This window comes from Crassostrea angulata, chromosome 6 (assembly GCF_025612915.1).
Source record: "Crassostrea angulata isolate pt1a10 chromosome 6, ASM2561291v2, whole genome shotgun sequence".
Classification (NCBI taxonomy): domain Eukaryota; kingdom Metazoa; phylum Mollusca; class Bivalvia; order Ostreida; family Ostreidae; genus Magallana; species Magallana angulata.
In genome coordinates, this window is record NC_069116.1 from 4,626,523 (window position 1) to 4,653,799 (window position 27,277).

The window sequence follows — 27,277 nt, forward strand, 5'->3', positions numbered from 1 at the left end:
TATATGGGGAGTCGTTTATGGAAGATCGTTGTTGTTTCGTAACATTCAGAAATTGCTTATATACGGTGTATATAATTATTATTATCACCAATTAATTACTTCTGAACTTTGCAACATTTCTTTAATATGAAATGCCAGTAACGCAGGTTCATTATGAGGATATATGAGTATAGACGTTTTTATGAAATTAAGTTTGTTTACTGCATGTATGTATGAGCGAAATTAAAACAGGAGAGTTTATGAGTGGGGCTGTAAGATAATGAACACTTCCAGGAAACAATGTAAACAAGCTGTCGGTGTGAGTTCTAGGGAAATATTACACCAATTTATTATACAAGAACCCTCTTAAAATGTGATGAAGCGTCTACATATAACCGAACCTTTTCCTCAAAGAAAATAAAACAATACTATCAAGTTTCCATCTAATATTGGTCTTTGTAACTGATATCAACAAGCTTAATAACAAACGTGATCAACTTGCCTTTAGCTTTTGGACTATGACGTCTTAATGGGGGTAGGTACTAATGTACTACAAGAAAACAGTATCAAATAAGGTTATAAAACCATCTCGATGTCTGACTCTTCATCATTATGACTACATACGGGAAGATTTTATATTCGATTTATTACACAGAAGTCACCCGATTATGCTATGCGATAAAGACGCTGCCAGCAGGCGAAGTCATCTTTAGCTATTTCAGTACTTGGAGTGCTAGTGACATCATTTTACGTGGAGTTGAAGATTGAACGAAGAGTCAGAGGAATACTTATTAAAGGAGGAACTAAAAAGTGTTTCAAAAGTTTATATCCAATGGCATCAAAATGAACAAGTTGATAAAGCATCCTTTGACATTTAGGAGATCATAATCCCTACATCAGGACCCGTCATCTTCTTTTGTATCGCTCGTTTTATGATCATTAGAGTTAATGAGGTAAAATTGAACGAATAAATTTCAATCTATTTCAGACAAAAGCTTGTCGCTCGCTCACAGCCGCCGCGGGTTTTACTCGTGAAGATCAGAGAACACATCACGCTGGAGATCTTGGGTCGGGATCCGGCAAAAGTCGGGATATCTGGAGATGTCCTTTCCTTAAGCCCCGTATTGTCTTCAAGGTACTACGTGCCGTTGGCATTTGTCTTATGAAGTCTTAATTTTGTAAGAGAATCGATTGACGAGTTATTAATTAACACCTTTAAGTTCCGTGCTATCTCGATCAAACCTTTCAATACCAGAGACGAAGCTCTGCAAGAGAAGTGTGGATCTCTGGGTGACCGTATTTGATGTCGTCTGAGGAGTTTAAACAGAGCTCATGACACCACCTGCACGTTACAGCGTAATCACACTGATTCTGGATAAGATTAAAGTTTAGTTCCGTCAGGACCAAGCTGTGCCTTCACTCCCTGGGCATTCGTTAAGGATGGGATGATGATGACGACCATGACAGCGTGGATGATGACGATTGTCCTCCATGCAGTGATCAGCGTGTGCTTGCCCATCAATGCCCGGATGTACGTGCAAGGTGAGTGTTTCACTATCCGGTCAAAATAAGCACTCTGTGAAAATGCAAGGTATATTTGGTTTACCTGTATGCAGATTAAAGTAATATACTTTATAACCCATCACTGAATAACATAATTAAAAATCAAAAGTGTAAAAGGTGATCATAGATATGGTTTTTTTTTATCAGTTAGTGGTGGGGAAATACTGCCTTTTTCTTTGATGTCAAATTCGTATTTAACATTTTTCTCTCTGACAATTTGGTTTTAACATTTTTCGATGGAAATTTAGTTCAATGATTTTTGTTTTAAATGAATGCAATATTTCATGGTTTTTCGAGTCATGTCGATTTATTTACAAAGCTTAAACATGTTTGGACTTTTCTGTCTACTAAGTTTTCATTGGCTGATATTTATAAAATAATGTATATAACGTTGAATTCATTATTAAGATTAAGCTCAAATATATGATTTATAGATAATTATATATTTATTACATTTGAGTCAGAGGTTGTAATATTATCTCATTAACAGTTCCCTATTTTTGTTGATATTCAATCCCTTTTTTACTTGTTCTTTCTATACAATATCTAATCCCTTCATTCACTCTGAATCACTCTGAATGGATTGTCCTATACTTTGCGTTGGTCACGCGTGGTAGAAATGGAAACATTTGGCTTGTATTTTACAGATTTAACCTTTTATTTTAGAAGCCTAAAACAGTTAAGTCGTTTGATTGATTTATTAATTTGAGGTTTTAATTACCGATTCATCAGTCGATTTTGATTGGTTTTATGCTATAAAATACTGCTCTTTTTAAAATAAACTTAAAAATAAAATATGATATAAACATCGTCATGAAGGTTGAATCGTTTTACTATAGAACTCAATTTTTCTAAAAAATGTTTTCTTTTACACAAGATATGTTGCACTTTAGTAAACTACAACAACAGCATGTCCGACAGCAATGGAAAATACTTGAAACAGCTGCCAACGAGAATAAAACAGAACAACATAATGAGCACTATAGTGGTAGTTTTGGGTCTGAGTTTTAGGCGGATGTCGTTATTTGTGAGCATCTTGAGCTGTGTGGTGAAATCCTGAGAGGCGAGTGTTCGGATCGTTGTTCTGTGTACCAAACGGAAGGGGAGAGCACCTGTCGTCATGTTTGTTTTTATTAAATGGCAATCACAATCCATGCAGTCATTAACGAAAAATGTCAGAAATGCAAAATCAGATGTTTTAAAAGGCCTTCACTAGAAGGAATACATCGATGCCCTACAACTGAGTTAAAAGCTTTGATCAGCTGTTATGAGTTGTAGATGGTAATAGAGTGCATTTAAAAACGCGTGTTGAACAGAATCACAGTTTAAAAATGAGTTAAACACAGAGTGTAAGAGGGTGAAAATAAGGATAAATATTAATTGCTTTTACATTTATTATTTATTAGACCCCAAGTTAGACAGGCACGTTGCTGTATCAGGTTTTTGGGGTTTTTTTAAATTATTAAATAATTCATAAATTCACAATTTAACTACATTAATAACATGTTCCGTGTTTAAAGCTGTTTCCTGATTAACTGTACTTCTGGCACTACAATATTCTATCTCTCCATTGACGTTCAGGCACACCTTAGAAATGTTTACCTGTTACCTTATGATGTATGTCACATGAACAGGTGGAGCTAGTATTAGCATACACAGCATGCTCAGAATGCCAGTATTTTCATATAAGATCATTAAACTATGTAAGATTCTTAACATGGGTGGAAACTCAAAGCAAACCAACGACAAGAGCTGTTTGTTATAGTTTATTGTCATTATTAATCAGATCTATAGTTGGTTTTCCTCTGCACAAGAATGAGCCTATTTCAAACAAAAAATACATATTCAATTTACTATTCAATTTAGTATATAAATTCACAAATATGGTAATAGGAAAAGTGTTTGTTTTTTATAATACAGTATCTATTTAACAATTACTTAAATAAACACCATTTAATATTAATATACGAATAATGCTACTAAAATAATATCTAAAACTATTGTTTGAAGTCATGAGCATTTCTCCGTTTGAAGTTGTAATTAACAGAATCAATCAAAATAAATGCGCGCTCCACCCAGTATTACCTTATTGAGACGCACTTGTACGAATTAAAATACTTTGCTTTATGACATGGTATTTTTTTCAAAACAAACAAATACTCTTTTCAATACTAAATAAACAACACCATTTTTGGTAACTTTTTCGAATAGTCTTTTTCTAATAGTCAATTAAAACAACCGTGAACTAGACATCATTGAAATGGTGACCATCTCAAACCGCCGGCTGGAATGCTCACATTAGAATAAAAAGAATTGTATAGGACTTTGCTTTGACCACAACCTCTGGCTTAGATATTTTGCAATTGACAAAGAAGTTACTGCTAACCCCTTACCTACGGTCATTTTTGTGGTTAAATTTGGGCAAGATTGGGTAAGAGGGAGAGGAACTATGGAAATCAAAAAAATCTGCGAGGACAGTCACATTTGACCTACACACATGATTCAAGGTCACTACCAAAAAGCACTTTTATGTATACTGTGAGCAAGATAGGGCCATGGGTAGAGAGCAGATAGCAAAGATAAGAAATTTCAACGAGGTCTAATATATTCTTGCCCTTTGACCTAGAAATATAGTTGAAAGTCACTGCATAACCTTTGACCAATGGCACACTCAAGGTAAGATATGAGCCAAGACAATGATTTTACATATAACCATGGTATGATCTTTATCCTACAGAAACTTGGTTCATGGTCAATTCACACTCTTTACTTACATGCTCTCTGGATGAAAAGTACGAGTCAGACTGGACCAAGTTGAGAACAGCCAAGTGGTGTCGGACGGACGGACGGACGGACGGGCGAACTCATCACTCTAGGGCGCTCTATATCATTAACTATATTGTAAATAGCGCTGCATGTGTTGATGCACACTAAAAACAAAATTGGTCTATTATTTGGTATATATATATAGATTATTACGAAACTGCATCTTAAGCGGGTGCCACTTTGGCACTGGAATAATTATCCGACACAATGTCAAATCCTGGTTATTATGTGTGATATATTGACCTTTCCATATGAAAATAATACTTCCTATAGGAGAAATAAATTTCCTACAGGAAATTTTTAAAAATCCTAAAGGATTCTCTAGAATTTTTTATAGGAAATAGAGATTTCAAATCGGATTTTAAAATTCTACGGGAGTTTTGTACAAATCCTACCTGAATTTAAATTTCTTATGGGAAAATTTTTCCTGTAAATTTATTTTTTAAAAGGTAAATATCTTACCTGCAAGGTAAGATACACGTATAACAAAGTTGCTGTGGATTCTGTAAGCAATGGTCTATCATATGGCATAGTTGAATTTTTCGATACATGCAGCTTAGAAGGGTGCATAAAACGCCACATTGATACTGGCATAATTATCCTGCACAGTGCTATTATCATTATATGAAAATCCCATAAATCCAACACTTTATTGTATTTTTGCTGTCGAAGATGGTCATTTCTGCCTGAACTGATATAAACAATACCTTGCATAGCTGCAGGCATGGTGCTCACTGGTCTGAAAAATTTGGATGGACGATAAGAATGCTACTGTGCGATCTATTGAAAAACTATACATGCATATGAAAGTGCGCTGTTTCCTTATTTAATGTTTCATTTCTTCTATGTGTATATTTTCCTTTGTTTTATCTCTTTTATTTTACTGAAATTGACTCTTTGTCCTTCTGTCTGTCATATTGGATAAGGTCATCAGTTTCTTTGATATCCTTTTGTAATTATCCTAGAAGACTGGTGGATATGTCTTGCTAACAATGTTTGGATGTCCAAAATATTCCTCTATTGGCCTGACTGGTGGAAGTCTTTTGAAAGCCAATTTTTGCAGAGAGTTTAGAGCAAAAGTGAAGACAAATACCATGCCACTTTTCTGTTCGGATGGGAAAGCTGTCCGTCATTTCTGTTCTAAAAAATAACCTTGCTTGGAGTTTTTTTGTTATCAAATGTTATGAAAATGGTTTTAGCTAGGATGTCATGGTGTGCAATTAACTAACACGGACCAGGATCATACATTTATATACTAGCAAATGCTTTGTTAAAATCAATGAAGTTGGCATACAATGTTAAGGTCCATTCATTACTCTGCTTCAAATTTTGCCTTAAGAAAAAGATCTTGTCTGAAATATGCCGTTCCTTTCTAGAACCTTTCTTGTCTGTTACGGCGGTGTGAGTCTGCTGCAAAGGCCATTCTGTTCAATGTGGCTTTGATGCGAATTGTGTTGATAACTGTCTTCATCATCCAGTTATTTGTGTCTGTCAGATCAACGTTCTAACATAATGGTAATATTGATAAGAATGTTTTGATGCTTTTAGGGCGATTTCTCAGTTTTAAGTCAACAAATTGGTAAACGATCAAATCGGCGTCAAAATTCCGAATGGATTTGTATTATAAAGTATTGTAATGGGTATTAGTAAAACTCTATTTTATTAGAGTTTTGTTTCATAAATTTCAAGATCCAGAACACAATGGACGTATAAAGGCATGTTATTAGATATACGGGTACATCTGATTTAAAATAACCACCATAAAAGTTTTACGTTGACACATTTCATGGGGTTCTTTACTGCTTTTTGTGTTCCACTGAAAAACATAAGTTCTCTACAAGCCACAAAAGCCCAAAGGCCACATAGCGATACTCGCATATATTGCTGTAAAAACATATTCCCAACCAAAATGTACTGAATTAATGATGTATGCAATTATAGGGCTTCATACAATACACCAATACTAGTACACAATATTATAAATGCATGCAGATTGTAAATTAGTTCACACTTAATTTAATTCATACATTCTGTGTAATAGTCGAGACACGATTTCAACCTACGAAATCTGTTTTCTGATGTAAGAACAAGTCGACAACTACCGATCCTATAGCTACAGTAATGATGTAAGTACTAAACCTATATCTTGATGCATGTATGATCTCAGTATTTTGAGTTTTTATGTTTTGCTTTTGATCTGCTTTTCATCCAAGTGACTGTGGAAAAGAGTTCCGAGCTCCATGATGGACAAAACAATAAAACAATTCACGACTAATTACGACAATGTTTTCGGCATTTGCATGCTGCGGGGTTTGTGGGAGATTGGTCTCAGGGTTCCGTCTTTGATCTCTTTTGATAATGTGGGAGAATCAAGAAAAAATATCTACATAGGTATATTCCTGTGAACCTGATGAGTTTTCCTCACGATACAGATCACAAGCAGACGACAAATCACACCTTTAATCCGGGTTCTGTCGGAACAGCCTCCAGCTAATGATTCCACGTAATCAGTTTATTCAGCTTATGTAGATCATTGCAATCAACTCGATCTTGTAGTCACAGCTTACACCCAAACATATGACTAAGAGTGCATTTTATTCATGATAATGTTCATCTTATTCAATCAACGTCATTAAACTCAAATCAGCAACGATGCTAATCTTTTCTGAAGTGTTTGAAGTTCCCAGTGATGGAATAAAAATGTTTTCAGGTCCAGATCGACCAGGCAGTCTCAATTTAACAAATATCCCCAAAGTTCTTAGAGGTACAACGTCGTTGTACTTTACGATAACACAGAGACCGCTGCAGTCGTCAGCGTAATCGCTGTATGGTCATCAGTGAGACTGTATTGGACATCTTCTATGTCCATCGTCAGGGAGTACCATCACCAATGGACCTTAGTTAAACGCAGAAAAAGCCTTTTCACTTGTTGACTTCTCTCAGATAGTGCTTGGTTTTTACAGTTAGTCGATACTTCCCCTTTTGAGTGAAGCGACTCCGCCATGTCGGACGTTTGAGTTCTGGTATCATCCCGAGCCCGACCATTGTCGTCTCACAAGACGACGGCTGATTTCCGGGATCGATGTTCTTTACCGCTCGAATGTCCCTTTATTTAGAGTTCTAATGATCTAAGTCAACACACGCCCGTCGGTCTGTTTCTACTTGCTTCCTCTGTGTTCTAACGATTTATTTGGAATCACAGAGTCCCATTGTTTACCTTCTCAAATATGACTATATTAATATTATGCTTTAAAGTTAATATATTGATTGTTTTCAGATACCGGATTTTGATTTCTGGTGCAGACTCGACTGCGGTGGCAGGGGACAGTTTCAAATTTATTTTTACATACTAGCTTAATTAAACTTCAGTGCTATTAAGTAGTTTTTATTTCTTGCATTTGTTGGAATTTGAATGTTTTGAAAATCTTCCTAAGTACTCGGTGTTTTAGGAGGACTCGATGGTCATGACCGTTTTAAGACTGTATTGATCTCTTTTAGAAGAAGAGCTCTGTATAAAAATATAGAAAAAAAAACCCCAAATTTAAAAAGTCAACATTTCTGGATTTTCTCTTTCGTTTATAACTGTTTATAGGTAAACGAATCCTATCTTGAATATTTAAGTAGATCTGACGGTCAATTTGTTGACCGCCTAGCCTCCTTAAAGTTCGACACGAGCACTGACGAAGCGGGGTACGGCAGGTCTTAGGTAGTATGGGCATGGGTATGCAATAAGGTGGTAAGACGTAAGTAACACGTCATCAGGTGGACTTTGTTTCTTTTGTCAGTTTATACGCCCACCAATACAAAAAACCCCTGAAAGCAACAATAGGCTTGTTTATAATCACTGTTTGAATATGTGTACATCTTTCCGCCTCCATGGCAACAGAGAAACAAAATATTGAATTTCTTATTAGAAACGATAAATTGTCCTTTGGGCTACACTTGTGATAGCCGATATAGATAAATGACAAGATTGTCGTTTTATAAGATAATGGTTTGTTTATTTTCAAAACTCGTTACTTAGATGATTGCTTATAGTCTGAAAAATTGGAATTTAATCATCACTTAATGTTGTGTGGTAGCAATCAGCAAAAAGTTCGTATTACAGATTTCAAATTAATAAAACAGTGATCCTTTTTTTTTATATCTCCGCATCCCGGATGTGTGAGAGAGCTTCAGTCCAACTGAGAGCAAATAAATCCGATAAAATATAGGGTCTCATCGCGGTATCGCCTGTACACCAGAAAAGGCACTACGTATTATTAATATCACTAGTAAATCTCTATACACGCCTCGTTAAGGCAGGCTACAAGAAGAATAATTAAGAACCAATGAGAGAGAACCGTGTATCTCGTCACAGGAATCGATAACTAAGCTATACATCTGTGTGATACGCCGGGTTTTATTTTGTTCTTATTTGTATGTAATATATTGATCAAGGACCCCTTGACCACTTGTTACATGAACATTGGAAGCGTCCTGAAATCCTAGAATTTACCGGAGAACCATCAAAGTGAGTACTTCTGCTAATTTAGTAATAGTGTCATTGAAAGGTAATTTGAAATCTGAGTTCAGAATTGCAAAGAAGGTGTTGCAGTTCCAATGCTATTTTTACCTAAGGGAATTGCAGATAAAATGGAAAAATCAAAGTTACAGAATTCGATGTAAATATGTTTTGCATGCAAACGTTATACACAAAAGAGTGTAGAATTTTATTTGGAAAGTTTGTACTAACTTTTATAAAACTATGAAATCGATTTGAAATTAGTGACACAGACAAATTTGGCAGATTTCATGCATTAAAAAAAGGGAATCCTCATTGCTGTAAAAACCTTCCTCCTTGAAACAATTTTGATTTAAGGTCCTCCGATCCTCCGCTTCATACTATATTTTATCATTTCAATGGTATTTATCCTTCAAACTTTATGAATGAAAAGAAATAAAAAGAAAAATTAAGCATTAAATAAAATTGTTTTACTTTGTGGTAGCTTTTGGAATAATTCAATACGTTTTGATTAGAGCGAATTAATGTTTACCGATACTTGTAATCCCACCAAGTCACTGATTTCGTCTTTGTCTAATCGGATTATTTGATTTACACACTTTAACAATATTTTCCAAACTGCTATGAAAAAATGCAAATACTTCAGTAATAAGGTTCAGGTATCCGAGCCAAAAATGAATTTCCGATGGGAGTAATACAGGTAAATATATTTATCCCGCGATATATGACTGCTTTGTTCCCCTCCTGTAGGGCTTTTGTATTTGCTTGGGATAATTAGTTACTTTTTATGCATTAAAATGCATTGATCGAGAATGTTGGTATTAGAACTATTGTAGTGGCTGGCAAATGTATCTACATCCCATAATACCTTAATTCCTAACACCTGCATAGGTCAAATTGTAGGGAAAAATGTACTTATACATGTATGTACAAAAGAAAGCACGTGGGTATTAAATATTAAGAAAGGTAATTAAGGTCAATGTGTGGTAGGAAAATGTTATAGAAAAAAAACCCATTAGAAGGACTTTACCTACATTGTAAATTCTTCAGTCTTGTCATTATATTTTATGTATATAAAGACTTTAAAGAGCACCCCACGTGGATCTGACTTTTAGACATTGTTCACCCAAACGCAGTTGTATTTATGAATTCGATGCCAGCATGGTTCATTCGTTACCCATTTTCAGTGGTTAGACGTTATATACTTTGGTGTCATCGAAAATAAACATGATATAATTGATTTGTTCGTTTATCTATTTTAAGCAATTTGACATATCAATTGTTAACGTAACATATCTCTTCAACAGTTGCTGGGTTTGTATTTGAAAAGGTTGTTATAGGTATTACTGATTTTCTCGTGTATTTGATTTGATGCTTAACTGTTGTAGAACATACTTATACAAATATTTTGATCTTGGGAGTCAAAAGATGAATTTGTTTATATATTGCTACTTTCATACCCATGATTAAACGAGTCCCTTTTTTGATGGATCAGCCATAAAAGTAAATACATTGTAATTGATACCTTATTGATAAAAAAAAAATCAGACATTAAAAACGATGTCCTCTTACAATTTGCTTTGGCGCGATAAGAAACATTTCTTGCGAACATGAGTGAAGATTCATGTCATTTGAAGGCATTTGGTGACTTCTTGGTCGAATTTAAAGAACCACGACAGGACGTTCAACAACAATCAGCCAATCAATCATGTGTCAATTCTAGGCAGAAACCTTTTGTTTCGAGTAATAACCTTTATTCCATGATATGTACTTAACTACGCTAAATACAAGTTTTTAGATAAACATTTGAACATATCGTACCCATTTATATAATTTAATAAAAAAGGAAACTCCTTAAAATATTTAACTTTTGGATTTTTCTTAAAACGCAACTGTATTGTTTGTTGAGTCGGGAAACCCTTTACTGACACGAATCCTTTTAGAAATTTGGTTCCTGTGGTTTTTTATGATCCCACAAAACCCGCCTTGACTGTAGAACCCCGTAACAGTTACTTATTGAAATGTCACGGGTATATTTGGGACATTTTATACCTGATTGTTTCTTCACTCATGGAGAATCGCCGATCGATTTTAACACCGCCTCATTGCGAGTGTTTTGTTTGCGGAGTTCAGCCATTAAACTCCCGCCCTCACCATTTTGTTTCCGTGTTGGATAGGATTGATGCTGATCTTCAGCAGACGGCTTTGAACTATTCTATGAACAGGTTTTTGCTTTCTTTCTATGCGTGTTAAAAGCTAATTGTCTGAGCTACAGAAGTGGATTTTGCGGTTTGATTTCGTTCGATGACTTCGACATCAGATCGGGAGAGTGTTTAGGTCGTTATTAAATGGTAAGTATCGACTCTCAGATAATCTTTAATCTCTTTTCTATGCTGATGAAAATCTCGCAAGAGAAACAGAATAGTGATAAATTAATAGCTTCCTCGTGGAAAACTACTTCATTTTCTGAAGACAAAGGCAATTCTATTTCTGTGCTGATTAATCATCTTTAGGAAAGTTTTCCGACGAAAACATATAATTTATAAAACGCTCATACCCGAGATGATCCATCAGCGCTGTCAATGTCTTGACATGAGCTAGTGCTAATTGTTTCGAGTGATGCTCATACTTATTTTTTGTACATCTCATTGATTTCGATTGACTAGAAATAGCACATGTACATTTTCTTACTTACAACTATATCCAGAAATAGGTATATGATGAAATCTTTTATTTTTGTGGGTGTTTTAGTTAAAGATAAAATGATCTGCATGTAGAAACATTACGATTTCTTTGAGATATCCCTTTAATTGATCCATTTAATAATGATTTAACTGAATTTTAATGAATAAAAGCAATGCATATCTCAACAATTTCATGTTACTAGTATCTAAACTTCAGATTATCATAGCCCTATAATTAAATTTCTGAATGCAACGTGTGCTGCTAATTCAGACATTGCATCTTATTTGATATACCTATCAGGCTTTTAAATCAAGAACTTAAACTTTATTAGATTTAGAGCGATTTTAATTACAATATATAGAAGAAAAAGCCAGAATAGTTTAGCATTACGTAAGGCTGATTTAAAAACTCCATAAATCATGTCAAAATCCTTTTTCTAACGTGGAGGTTTGCTCGTAAATATCTGAGCTCAGCTGTTGAGCCAATTCCTGCTGTAATCAGGCCTAATTGATGCTAATTATAGTCACGGGGAAAGGACGTGCGTTCTGTGAAACTGTTTGGATTTTTTACATAGAGACTGAGCACCAGGGCCATTATTTGTCAGTTGTTATTAACACACTTATGGAACTCTGAAGAAACAAATCACTCTCTTGTCATCTGACTGTTATTTCTCACATTGATGTCATTTTCAATCAGACTGGGCTCAAATAAGTCGATATTTTATCTTAAGTATAAACAAAAAAAATATATTTCGCCAACCCAAGTATGATGATTTTCCCCCTTCTGTCGCACGGCAATTCACATCCGAACTAAGTACAAGTCAATGTTACGCAAGCTGCTTCGCAAAATCCATACCGTTAATGGGTTTGTCAATTAAAATGTCAGTTTCCACGCTAATACAAATTGCCGTCTGTTTGCTGTTGCTGCCGTGGCCTGTGTTAATATTGCATGAAATGCTCGTTAAGCATAGTACTCCGTGATATACCCGGTGATGGGTTATTGTGTCCCAAAGAGTTTGGGTACACCTTTAATGACACTGAATCAGACCTTCGCTACCGACTGACCAGTGATGTTAAACAACTTTATCTAGAATTTCTTAATCTACTGGATGAATGAAAACGTAATGGATTTCCATTTTTTCAACGCTAAAATAAATATATTTGAAATCATGAATCGCGTCTCCGTACTTGTGGAATGCACGTATTCAACGCTAAAAAATCTTCATTTTCTGACACTCGTCAAAATTAATGTTAATTCGATGTCGTTTGAAACATCTATCAATGCATTTATTTAAATTTACATATGGTTTGCTCTCAAGATTAATTGGAAAAGTTTTTAATGATATAGTGTTAAAATTTTTAATGCTAGTATTTAAAAAAATTCGAAACAAAAACAAATAAGTCATATACACTGTCCCAGTTCATTTTTGTAAATTCATTAATAAATATTTTTACCTATTATAAGAACATATTTTAAAGATCAACACTGTCTTTTAAAAGTAATTAATTTCTTCACTGTTTTCATCGTTGCGAATCGACAAAAGTAAAAAAAAAAGTATGTAAGAATTTATTAATAAAAAAATCTGACATTTCTTATTATACCTTTTTTATCTTCTCTGAACACTTTGCTCAAATGCTACGACAAATCTCTCGAGTACTTTCATGTTGTTTACAATTCTAATTACTGGTAGACATTTCCACCATCTTGACAAAATGGAGGAACCGTATCTTGGAATATTTAACGAATTGAAAGGTTGGGATATTTATAATTAGAGAAATAAGCGAAAAGTGTTGCAGTTGAATCCGGGACATACTTCATACTTGGGGGGGGGGGGGGGGGGGGGGGTAGTAATAGCGCCACGGGCTCTGCATATGTTTTGAGATCGTATTCCTTCAGAAAGTGCAAGAAAAATAGGAATAAGTACAAATCAAATCTAAAAGTATACCCACGTTGGTGGCATGCATCTAGTAAGTAAATATTTGCGAGGTCTGTAACTTACAATAGAGATAATAAGAAATCATAACAATCAGAAGACAAATGTTATTCGATTCTTCTCGTTGTTAAAGAGGACTGGTTCTGATTATTATCAGAACTTTTATGATGGAATAGAAATTACGCATGCGTTCATTCGATTCCAATAGTTATATGATATTGTCCATATCAACTACTTCGGATATTTCTGATAAATATTTCAGTCTTAGTCGCCAGCCATGCCTAACAATTCCTCTGGGAAAATCGGGTGAACGCGCTGTTTATTGAATTCAGTCATTTTTGGCGCACTATCTTTACCAACCCCGGAGAGTGAAGTGTGTTAAATTTTACCATTTTTATTTTCGGGTTAAAATATTTTAGAACCATATAATAGGAAGAACTGAAGTTAAATTGTAATTTTTCTATCAAATATTTAAGTGGATATGTTAGAAAATGAGGGACTAGTGCGCGTTTTTGTACACAATAAATTAGTTAAATCAATTTTAAAACAATAGTTACCCACAATAGACGGTCTGTAAATTGTTTTTAAACACGTTTGGAAATGTATCGCTGTCTTTCTAACCGAATTTCCTCACAGTCATAGTTTTTTTTTGCTATCCCTTTGTTAAGTTCTTAGCAAGATTATAATTTTAAATAATTGGTCCTTCACAGAATCTCGCGACAGTCCCTCAAATTTAGTCATTTCTTGACTTTAGTAGTTAATAATGGTCGTTTTTTTATACAAGGTATCTCCGTTTTATATGTGAAGCATGATGTACATGTGTGTATGGGTACGATCGGGTTACTAAAGGCTTAGCATAAATTCTAGACAAAGTGCTTTTATCAGCTGTTGCCCTTGTCCATTTATTCAAAATCAGAGCCTATTTATGGCGTGGTTCTGTAGGTTCTGTATAGCTTGTATACCCGGCACTGTCCACGCATCCTATCATGTATAACTTAATGTTTGATCATTAGAGTGATCTACTCAATAGAAGGATTGATTTGTTACTAAGGCGGCTCCAAGGGGGTTTCAGTGAGTGTCTCTTAATATTGCAGTCTTTGGCGAACATTGTTGCTCAATGTCATTAAAGTTATGCAGCAATATCACATTTTAGACTTCCCCGAGGAAGGTCCACTTAGATCAATTGAAAAACGATAGCAGAGGAGTAGGTATTATTATAATTTCCAGGGGGACGATTGCGATACGTCTCTGATAGCAGAATTCGAAAATGATGCAGCAACAGTCGTTGTTTTGTTCACTCTCAGTCCCTGATGGACGATATTTAATACATTCATATGGCACTTTTTGCAGTGTAGTTCGTCATAGATAGAATTAGTAAACCAACCTTTCGTTTAATTCTGCGTTGGCGTTTATTGTCCACCTCAAAGCTGTATTAACTTTTATCAGGGTGCTATGATTTTTTTTAATCAAGAAATCAATTCGAAAACGCAGTGTTTGTCTATTTATTCCTGAACAATTTCTCCGTGAAATTCTAGTTTTTGTAGAAAAATGGTGTCCTTTACTAATTTTATAACAAGTCATTGTGTACATAACAATTTCAAACAGTCTAGACTGAAAGTTCGTGAGGAGCAATATCCTGGAACTTTTCACAACTTTTACATGTCGGAAAGTGTGGTTCAATATTATAACGCTCACGTGTTAAGTCTTAATTTGATTAAGAAGACTATAACCTCAACGCATCACTGTTGCGATTTAATGGCATGCTTAAATGCTTTTTCCGGACTATCTTTGGATCGCCTTTGAGAAAATAGTTTTATTTGTATTCAGTTCAAGTTCAAGTTCATTTATTCGCTCAAAACCATTTCAAACATATGGTACATGAGGACAAAAATAACATTAAAATATACATATAAATTGGTCAGAGGTAAACAATTATATTAATATAAAGGTTATAGAGTTAGGAAAAGTTATACAAAGTGAAACTCATGGAGGACAGACTACCTCGTATATCTTTGTTAGGAAAATACACAATTTTCTCAGCAATTTCAGGTTACATGTTGTCATAAGATACGAAAATTTTAACACATTAGGTCTAGCTGAAAATATTATGTCTATAAACTTGTTCCGGACTTGTGATATTGACATCTTGATCATAAGGACGTTGTTTAATTGTTGGGCGTTGATGTATTGGAAGCCAGGTAGTCAATAATCGCACCAAACAATCTTATATTGAATTTACAGTTTGCCACAATTGATTTAGCATGAAAAAAGCAACATGCATTCTGATACATCATTGATTTTCATTTTACGCCAGATGTAGTTAAAATTTACAAAAGTTTTAATGCTATCTAAAGGTGAGTGTTGTGTTTGACTTGTTTGCGTAAGTCAAATAAATACGAAGAGGTTACTATCTTTCAGGACAAATGCAATTATAAAGTATGTATTATTTAATCATAAATTTAACCAGTGCTCTCTTTTCTCCTTCTCTCCACTACCTCTTGTTCTTAAACTGGTATTAGAGACGTTTTAGTTGTTTTCTTGTATCACATCAGCTGTAAATTGGTTGATTGGCAATAATTGGACGGAAGTTAAGAACCAGAAACAAACAAGAAGAGAGGTTAACGGTAAATTTACATTTGAGAATTCGTTTATGCTGTGGTGGCACAGAGAGGCAATTCTTTTAATTTCGTTGGCAAGTGAAACCCTGGATCTACTTAAAGATTCTTGCTTACAAACACATCAAGGGAAAGATAATCTTTCTTGGTTAAAAACCTGAAATTTATAAATTTGAATATTTTGTCTTGGCATATAAAACCATTTTAAGTGAAAATAGATTTCAAGTGTATAAAAGGTAGAGTTTCGTTATTCTTATCTCCAACCTTCCTAATTACACTACATATATTTCTTCAATGAAAATGAATAACATTCTAAGTGTATATTTTACGATATACTGAAATGAAAATAAAAATTGAAAATTTTTGAAACATTGGATGGTTTCCTTTCTTCTATGTTTGATAAAAGAATCCATGTTGCATCAGTTTTTGACATTTTTAAAAAAATGGATAAAAAGTTTTGGACAGAAAGAATAACATTTATCAAACTATTGTAAGATTGCCTCAGGTATTAAAAAAAATAATTCAACATTTGACTAGCCAACATCACAATTTTGATCTATCAGCAATAATGAAATCAAACTTGTCAGTCAAAGAATGTTTCTAGAAATGAATTAATATAACTGCTGGTATTATCTGTTTTCAAGTTATATAATTATGCCCCCTTCGAAGAAGGGAGGGCAAATTGCTTTGCTGCTGTCCGTCTGTCTGTCTGTCCACCAATAGTTTCCGTTCATTTTCTTCGCAGAGGTTGAACGTATTGAAATAAAATTTGATATAGCCTACAAATGTATTATGATAATATCTAGGTTAAGTTTGATTTTGGGTACGATCTTGCAGTTTTTCACAGAGTTATGTCCCACGGACTAAAAAAAATCCAGTTATTTGTAGTTTCCGTTCATTTTCTTCGTGGGTGTTTCTAAGGGAGGGGGCATAAGTGTTTCACAAACATCTCTTGTTTTAATTTGATGTTGCCAACAGTTATGGATGATAAGAATTTTCAGAACAGTTGCAGAATCTCGACCACGCCGACATGCGCATATATATACATATGGGTAAGTTGGACAGCAGACTTTATTACGTTATGTCGCCTTAGTCTATCAGCGAATTGTTTCAGTGTAGTCTCTATGTTTATATCACAGTTTCAAGAAATGTTTCGCACAATACGCATATGCCAGCGCGACTGCTAATTATTATGTATCTGTAATAATTGATCTCTCGCTGTGAATGAGGAAGAAGCATGGGAAGATGTATGCAAATATCAAGCTGTCTTCAGGATTAATTTTTTAGGGGGATTGTACAAAAACATTTCCAGAATTACGTAAGGAATGTTTACAATGAAAATTCTGAAAAACTAAATTTAATTTACAACGCAGGAGAAAATATAAGGACTTGCAGAGACTAGAGAAGCTCTTGAGATGCGGAGGTCTGTAACCCGATGACGACAGCAGCTGGCGCTAGTCCGAGAGGAAACACCTGTAGCATTGATTTTAATGTTCCAGCTTTGTTGTATAAGGTCACGGTGTATTTATTGCTATTTTTTAAATATCCCATAGGCTATTAAATCTTTTGATTACTGCATCAAATGACCATCACGTGGTTCATTGTAATGACTTCCAATTTGTATGATTGACAGAACAGTTTCCTCTGGTTTGTAAGCGTCGATGAAAATCGATTGAGCAAATTTCATACTACGTTTTGCAACCGCAAAGATTGGAATAGTTGCTTTCCGTTCGCCCGTCTGTCTGCGCAAAAAAACTGATTGCCACTCATCGATGTTATGGCTAAATGACTGTGTTAATTTTATCATATCTGCTTACTACATTTTCAACTGTGTTTTGTAAGACAGCAGGCAGAAATCCCGTTCCCACTCGACCAGTTTTGATCGGATACACGAATAAAATTCTGAAAGGATCAGAAGCGCTTAACGACTCAAATACGTCGACCTTCCTTAAACAATTTACTCTGTGTCAAAGTCATATACGCGATATTTGTAAAGTTATTCAATGTATTTCTTTGCATTTCATTCCTTTGTATATGGAAAATATGTAGAAGATTTGTATTGTTGTTTACTTATATATAAATACCTCTATCACAATCTGAAGAATCGCAAAATCCGTCTCGCTGTTTGGTTGTAGGTGTATGAGGGTGGATAATTAGAAACATGCGTATTAAATATAGAAAACCTTGGAATCAACCCTCAACAGGTTGTCATTCCACAATCTAACATTGCCTATACGTGCTGGGCGTACCCAAAGACGTTGCTTCATAATTCAAAAGATATTCAATAGTAATACAATACAGCTGATTTAAATATTAAGTCAATTTTATGGGCAAAAAACTTCAAAGCATTCAGCTTCTTTATTCTTTTCTTTCTTTAAGAATCTTATATCCAATACCAGATTATGTTAATCAACTGATTACTTTAATTTTGAAGTCAATAATAGACAAAAGCGTCAGGATCGACTTTTAATCACAGGATACGTTGACTTGTTCTGCGTTGTTCGTAGAATAATGCAACTTTTTGATAATAATCAATCCTTATATTTTCATTTCTGTCGGGGCTAGTGCGTCAAGTAATGAACGATGCTATCAAACTGACGATGTACATTGACATCAGGCTACATTCCCCGATGAACTTTATAATTTTCTACTTTTCTCTTGTTCATAGAAAGACACGATCAGACATTTGTGATTCTTAGATAACACACAGTCTGCCTGCACTTCCTGTGTGTGCTTGTATATAATGCAAGATACTTGTGTACTTTTAGCAACGAGAAGAAAGCTTATATCATTTTGTATATCTAATGACGTGAAGCATTTTGTAAATAACACACAGCTTTAGGGATTTTATCAGACTTCCTCAAGATCTGTTTCAAATATCTCTTTCACCATTGTCTCTTTTCGATGATCTCTTTGGTCTCGGGTACTGTGTGGACAGGTTTTCCAATTTCCGCCGGTTGTTTACGGAGATATTAAGCGCCGTCAGACAAACGGGAGTTGACAGTTATCAATAGCGATTTCGGATTTGATGAATAATAGCACTAAGAGTTCGGCTTAACTATCCACTTTTCTAACAAAACAGCACTGATTTTTTTATAGGACTTGTGGCGCCACCTGTTGTTAACGAAACCGTAGTGTCGGGAACGGAAGTGAGGATTTCGTGGGTGATCACGGAGAGTAATTTTACCGCCGCCGCCTTTCGGATCTACTACGAAGCGTCTGAGCGCCAGGAGAGTGTGACTAGGACCCTCGATGGTGGCCTCCGGTCCGTGACGCTGCACCACCTCTACCCGGTGACCACCTACAAGTTCTTAATGGTCACGATCGCGGAGAGTGGACTCTTCAGTAACGCCAGCGAGTCGGTGGAGTTCACCACCGCCGATCCAGGTAAGTCAATCTTCGGCCACACCGGCGGATTTAGATTAACTACTCATCCAAGTGAGTCGATTTAAGTTATAATCCAGTTTCGGTTTGATCAATTTAGCAAGATCTTAGAATAAGTTTAGAAACGATAACGAAAGAGTTTTAACTTAAAACTGACGAACTCATAACTTCTTAGTGACCTTTCTTTGGGTGTATTTGTGTCCCCACTCCCTCCTTGGACCTATAACAAATTTATATTCTAACCTCAAAGTACATGTTTGTATTGTGAAACGAAATATTTGTTCTTTTATTACACAATTTAACAGACGGAATTCCTGAAAAACTCTACAAGTTGTTATAATTCATGGTATTAACTGACATGTACATGTAATACTTTCTAGACCTGTGGTTGTAGTCTATCGACGTATAATAGCTTCTTTAAAGTTACCAAATGCATATTACAAATGTACAAGCTAAAGATCATAATTAAAAAGAGCGTAAACTTTTGAAATCTTATATTTTTACATTTGTAAATTTAAATTCTATTGTTTTCTAACACTGCATTATACATGTATACATGTAAATGAGTCAGTTTTGACAAATAAGATTCCAAATAGAGTGTATCCTGTGGATGCCCTGGGCTACAGTAGACGAGGTTTTATAATAAACAGGATCACACCTGCGGGTGTTATACGTTAATCATTCATAGAGCAGGATTCCCGGAAGGGGACTGTTTGCGTTTCTCTACCAGCTGTTGCTAGGTATATACTGAGAGGAACATCCGGTAACGAGAATATATAACACATGCACCAAAAACTTGATACTAACTCCCCCGGATTTCTTCATTGCTTCTATGTTTTGTAATTAATTATGGAATAAAAGATATTAAACTATTCTTTTTTCTTTCTCGTGGTTTACTACTCACCTTTCCATTTTTTTTCCAAGTTTTTTTTAATGAAATAAATCAATTTGATCGTAGAAAAACCCTCCTTAATATTTTACGACAAAACCTCTGATTTTTGATAATACTGCCTTTGATGGTGTTCTTACATTTTTTGCTGACAGTCTAAAATCTTTATCCACGGACATCAGATATATTGAAATGTAAGAAAAACATTGAACATGACGGATGTTACAGTAATTGGGTTTCAACACAACATCATTTTTATCTGCATGTAGGAGACACAGCCCAACGTGGATTATAACTTTGATGAACGTTGATTTTTGGGTGGAAGTTCTTATGATAATAAGAATATAGTCTTTTACATCTACATGTAATTAGACAAAATAACAATATACTAGCTTACATTGTGGTCCTGTATTCTTGAGTCATTTAGAAATATCGTAGGCCAGTATCGTATATACATATATTATATAAATAGTGCCTGTTTGGGAGGGTAAGAATTGAAATTGACACCCCGAGAAAACCATTGTCAACATCCGCTTTGCGTCGGTTGACAATGGTATTCGAGGGGTGTCAATTTCAACTCTTACACTCCCAAACAGGCACTATTTATTTTATTCTACTGAATGTCTTAACTTTAAAGAAAACTTTACTGATTTTATATAAAAATGACGTGAATTCTCTGGCGAACCGTTCGCGCACGTTACAATTCGTTGTGTTACCCGTTAACAAGTGCGTTGCTAACGCTGAGGGTGATAGAACGGATTATCAACTGCGTCTAAACCAATCAGATTTCACTTTGTAACATGAAAGTATAATAAAATCAAATATCAATTCACAATTCCTAATACACCATTGAGAAAGCAAAACCATTTTGTTTTGTTAGGTAAGAAAATAGGATTGACTGTTTTATGCACATATAAGTATTCACACTAATATTGAGAATTCCATTACAAAATTCTGGTTAAGTTTATACTTTTTCCCACGGATAGTAAGAGACTGACACTGCAGTTTTTCGACGAATCGAATGACAACCATGGCAGAGAGGGTCGTTTGTCGCTTAATATTATGAATGGTGACTCCACGAGAGGCTTTATTCTGCTTAGTCATGTCCGGTAACGTTGTTATGAAATCATCCTCTAATTATTAGTCACATCAAACATGTTATAAAGCAAGAAAATTGCCAATAAATACATGACTTAAGAGCATTTTCCTATTTCTTTTTAAAGAAAATATGGTATTTTTTAGACAAATAGTCTGTTCATAATGCTTAACGTAGCTTGCGGGTTTGCTGACGTCACAATAGGAATCGACGTAAAGAGTTGACCGTCATAGTAAACTCATAATTTTATTTTAAAATGACAAATGAGATATTTAGAAGTATAAAAAAATATTCTAAAAAGTTTATATGCGGTTTATGACTGTTTATATAAAGATTTATAATATCAAGTGCTGAAAATTTAAAGATGTCACATACATTGTCACATTTTGTTCTATAAAGATAAAGAATGAGAGTGCGTTAGAACTCTTCCATTTAAAGTCATGTTTTAAAATAGAATGTATGCATTAACTTCGGATTTTTTTTTTACAATTATAACTTCCGTAATCTGTACATTGTACTACCGATTAAATTCTTAAATTTCTTTTGGCTTGAGATAACTGTTTTATTCGATTACTTACTTATAATGTCAGTAGTTGCCTGGCATTTTATTTTTGCATTGATTGACTCAGAGTTTCATAAAAACAAAAATAGCAATTTTCTGTATCTTTACAGCCTTACATTAATTGCAATTTTAAATAACATTCACAATAATATCTAATAAGCATTAACATGTTCTAAAATGTGTTAAACAGCTAGTCTCAATAAATGCATTTCAATTTTGGTGTTCTACGAAGTAAGGAAATGATGACGTCAGGCTAACGTCGTAATGAAAATATAAGGTTTTGAGAAATCTTTTAAATCTTTAAAGTTTTTTTGCCAAAAATTGGCCGAGAACACATACTGATATTTTTTTATGAATTGATTCATAAATTTATCTCCTCTGTTTTTGTGTTGAGTATGATTAATTTCGTCTGAATCGTTTAAAAGTTTGGAGCATAGTTTTGTAATGCGTTTCTTGGTTAAAATGTGCATTTTACTATATATTTCATTGAAATGGCGTTGCTTGATTTTATCAATGACACTGTATTTGAAACACGATAACATTATTACCGCGCAGACGAATCTTATATAAATTTTAGAAATAAAACCATAAAACCTATGGATCACGTGGACCAATTTTCAAGGTAGGTTTTCTCACAAGCAGGTAAACCCGCGAGCTACCTTAATGTCTTTATAATCTTTGAACATTGACACGTTAATATTATTAGATATATACTGTGTCATATCTGTCTCCACAACAAAATATTTCAAAACAATTATAATCGTATGGTGGCATATCTCTGCCCCTTGTGTGCAAGTTATTTTTCGACTAATTATGTCGACATGCAAGATAGTTATGTTGACATGCAAGATAGTTATGTCACCATGCAACATAACTATGTTGACATGCAAGAAAACTGCAATCAAATAAGAGTTATAAAAAATCTCAAATATCGCCAACATGTGACATCCAAGATGCTAGATACACTAGTACTACCTATTGATATCAAAATGCAACTTATTTATGTTAACATGCAACTTCTTTATGTTAGCATGCAACTTATTTATGTCGACAAGCAACTTATTTATGTCAACATGCAAGTAAGTTATGTTAACATGCAAGATAAATATGTTGACATGCAACATATTTATGTCGACATGCAACTAAGTTATGTTGACATATAACTTATAAGTTATTTATCTTGCATGTAAACATAACTAAGTTGCATGTCAACATATTTATCTCGCATGTCAACATAAGTAAGTTGCATGTTAACATAACTAAGTTGCATGTCGACATAAATAAGTTGCATGTCGACATAAATAAGTTGCATGTCGACATAAAAAAGCGGCATCTAGCAACTTGGATGTCACAGGTGGGCGATATTTGAGATTTTTTGAGATTTTGTATAATTCTCATCTGATTGCAATTTTCTTGCATGTCAACATAGTTATGTTGCATGTCGACATAATTATCTTGCATGTCAACATATTTATATTGCATGTCGACATATTTGATAGAAAAATAACTTGCACACAAGGGGCAGAGATATGCAACCATAGTAAAGCAAGGTTCATTGTTTGTTTGTTTGGTTTTTTTTTTTTAACTTTTTCTTAATCATATGCATATTATTTTTCATTGACTAAACGTCTTTACGCGATATTCAAAATAATAGATAGCAATCTTATGTAAGCTAATTTTAAAATTATTTTAAAATTGACAACGTTATTGAAACTGGCAGCTAAATCTTAAATCGTTTCAATAATTTTAAAATCAATATATCAAAGAAAATTTTTTGAGCAGATATCCTTTGCGTTTCTGTTGTCGAGATTTGATGACAGTTTCCTTTTTACATCATTCAATAAATTAAGTTAATTATGATATCATAACAGATGACATAGACTTTGCACGCGATATTTTACAGTAATAGACTCGACGAATAATAAAAGGCTAAAGAAAAATATGATCAATACAATCCTACAATAAATATTGTTATTATGTAGAAGGAATAAAAAAAACAGTTGGCTACAAGAAAATTCACGACAGATTAACACAGCAGTATATTTGTGTAACCTTATTGCTCTCCGCTTTTTTATACACTTAATGGAGATCCTTTAGTTATTTTTCGAAATTTGATTGAAGGGTTGTTTGCTTGATGTTCACCTATTATAGACAATTTTGTTAAAAATTACATACATGGTACAATACTGAGTTAATGTGAATGATTTTTGGAATCTGTGAGTTATTTTAAATTTAATATAACAAACGTTTCTTGTTTCAGAGGAGACAGGTCGTGTTCGAGTCGACACATATGGCTTACGACCGGAGGAGGTCATTTTTATTCTGATAGTCGTTGCTGTGTGGATCGTTGCCATGGTGCTTTTTTACAAACAATGGGACAGTATTCGGATTCTCCAGCCCAACGAACCCCGGTATAAACACAATCCGAAAAACCTCGAGAGTATACGAATAGTGAAGAGACCACAGGATAGTGTGATTTATAAAAACTACAGCCGGAAGTTGTCTATCACGATGGATGAGAGAGAAAAGCGGCGGTTACAGAGAATGAACACGGAGCCAGTGCTCCCCAGTGTGTCTCGCTTGAGTGCACTACCCACAATTCACATGGAGGAAGCAACGACAGAAATGTGACGTCATTTTCTTTTTCGATAAATCATTCATATTCTATGTCGTCATCTTTTCCGAGGAAGACTTTGTTATCCATTGTAAACAGTAAGGGAAAACTGGGTTTTGTCGCCGTTTTTTTTATCATTTTGTTCAAAAGTGATGTTTAGTTTTTGATCTACAGAGAGAAATCTGATGATTTTATATGACAATTGACGCGTCAGTTCTGTTGGGATTTTGTAAATCATTTACAACTGGCTTGTGTCAAAAGGCAGATAAAAGGAAATTTCATGAATGGACTCATAATTCCTTACAATGTAAACAAATATACACAAGCATTTGTACGTAGAGAAGGAATGCATTTCGTTATGTCTCTGAACTATTGCTGATATATTATTTTTGTACATTTTCATTGAAGATGACTGCGATTGTCTGAATTTTCTTTATTCATTTTTATGGTTTTATGTTCTTTAACGATCAAGATATTGGTGAACCATGTCCTCTTCCACCCCACCTCTCCATGGGATGTGGGGCTAAAAAGGTCTGATCATTTTACCCCCTGTTTTTACTTTTGCTGTCTCGAGCAATGCAAAACCCGAACATGATACTGCGACTTCTGCCATGCATTTTGCCTCATAGGAGAATTTCCTATCGATCAAATGAAGCAGTCAGATTGGAGCGAGCAAATCGCGTGCAGGTTTCAAGCTAATCACCAGCCAATATAATTATACTGAACGTAATTAAATCCACTTGATCCGTGATACATTTAAGTGCATACTCCTATGCAGACATGTACACGCAGTGGCCTGTCCAGGTTATAAACGCACGATACTTACCACCAGTAAAACACGATACTTACCACCAGTAGAAGTGCAATTAGCCACCAGGAGGTGCATATAAAACGTGCAATGATGGAGACTCAACAACCCCCCCCCTCTCTCTCTCTCTCTCTCTCTCTCTCTCTCTCTCTCTCGTACGCGTCGCACTAATTTTTAAAGTGTCAAATCTTAAAATTTTGATAAGAATATATTTCAAGTCTTATGAGACATTGTTTCCTGAAGTTGTGTTAGAGAATTGTATACATGTATGCTTGGTTTTATTTTTTAACGTTCAAATTGATTGTCCATCGTATTCAATTGCAGTGTAAACATGTAATGGCAGAAAATGGAAGTATTATTATAGCCATTATTAATTTGGATCATATACATGCAACCATCATCAATCAAAGTACCGAAGAACTGACGGGAGTTGATTTTATCGATGTTTATTTACTTTAAAATCAATGATATGTTATTTTGCATGAGAAGTACAGGTAGTTTAATCTGTATTTGAATTACGCACATTTTATAATATTATTATTTTCGGACTTTTTCGACACAAGAATGTTGATAAAACCCCATATGAATTTAAAGATAGAATAAATTCAATCAAACTATGTATCAGTGATAGAAATATTTCTGGAAAATTTATGGATCCAAACAGTATTGAACCCTCGTCTCGTTCAACCAAACGCTCGGCTGTCGCCGTTAATCTCCGACAATCAAGAGAGACTCTCTACTTGTCGGAGATTTACGGAGACAGCCGAGCGTCGAGTTGAACGAGACTATATTGAACTCTGGCGTAAGAATACATACAACTAAAAAAATATCTAAACTGTTCGTACCATTTAAAATCTGACTATTTTCAAGGTATTTATGAATAAGTTTCCTTGAAAAACAATGCTTTTGGCATACATTATTTCGAATTGATCAATTATTCTCAAGAACTAAGTCTTGTCAGCGGCGATGATTTGTACTGTGGTCTAAACACTGTTTCACTTTCGGTTTGTCAGAGTAACTGCATAGGAGAGTTGACTAAAATCAACTCCCAAAAAGTAAATGTACGTTTGATTCCTTTGCTAAGTTCGACAACTCTTTGAGGATTCCTCTGTGTAAATTTAGAATTTTTGGATTGTAACATATAGTGGGATGGGCTGACAAAATATTTCGCCTGCTTTTCAATGTAAAAACTGACTTCAAAAAGTTTAAACTCCTGTATTTTGAACAAGTTTTTTTTTGTAGGCAAATTGTGTTCATTTAAAAGAAGCTATTGATAGAAGTTTAAATGCATCCTCAAGCTATTACGTTACGAGTTTAGGTGTATTTGTTCATGAACGTTAATTTACTTAACGTTTGTGAGGCTATTGCATTCCATATTGATTGCCATCAAATATTTTCCTTATGTTGTGCCTTGTACATAAATTACATAGTTTTCTTCCGTGAAACTCAGATAAGTAAATAATTGATGATCACCCATCAAGAAATCTACTTTAGAAACCACCATCTTAAAACGTTAATCATCCTAATTTTTGACACCTTATCCAAAATTAATAAACGACTGTTACATGCTGAATACGCTATTTCATTTAATTGTCATTTTAGTGTTGTATTTTCCATTATCACACGTGGTTATCACGTGATCTGTAAAATGGCGACCGTTCCAAAGTTTTACGTTATTTGTATGAAGGGAGAATTGTAACATGAAACTGTTGTTATAAATATCAATAAATTGTTATACTTGTCTATACGTTTATGTTGTTCTTTAGTTATAATTACTGATCACGACAAAGGGAAGGAAACATTGTAAATCATGTCGGAA

At 34.4% G+C, this 27,277-nt stretch overlaps 1 protein-coding gene across 2 annotated transcripts; it reads left to right on the plus strand.

Annotated features, from left to right (window-relative positions):
• Positions 1-864: 864 nt before the first annotated feature.
• On the plus strand, positions 865-27,203 carry LOC128188945 (uncharacterized). 2 transcript variants are annotated; one of them, XM_052860278.1, is made up of 4 exons: positions 865-1,114; positions 1,235-1,521; positions 19,205-19,492; positions 24,297-27,203. In XM_052860278.1, the coding sequence occupies exons 2-4, from the start codon at positions 1,425-1,427 to the stop codon at positions 24,665-24,667; spliced, it is 756 nt and encodes a 251-aa protein (XP_052716238.1). In that variant the 5' UTR covers positions 865-1,114; positions 1,235-1,424; the 3' UTR covers positions 24,668-27,203. The 2 variants fall into 2 exon arrangements, with proteins under 2 accessions (XP_052716238.1, XP_052716237.1); XM_052860277.1 differs by having other exon boundaries at positions 865-1,521.
• Positions 27,204-27,277: the final 74 nt, after the last annotated feature.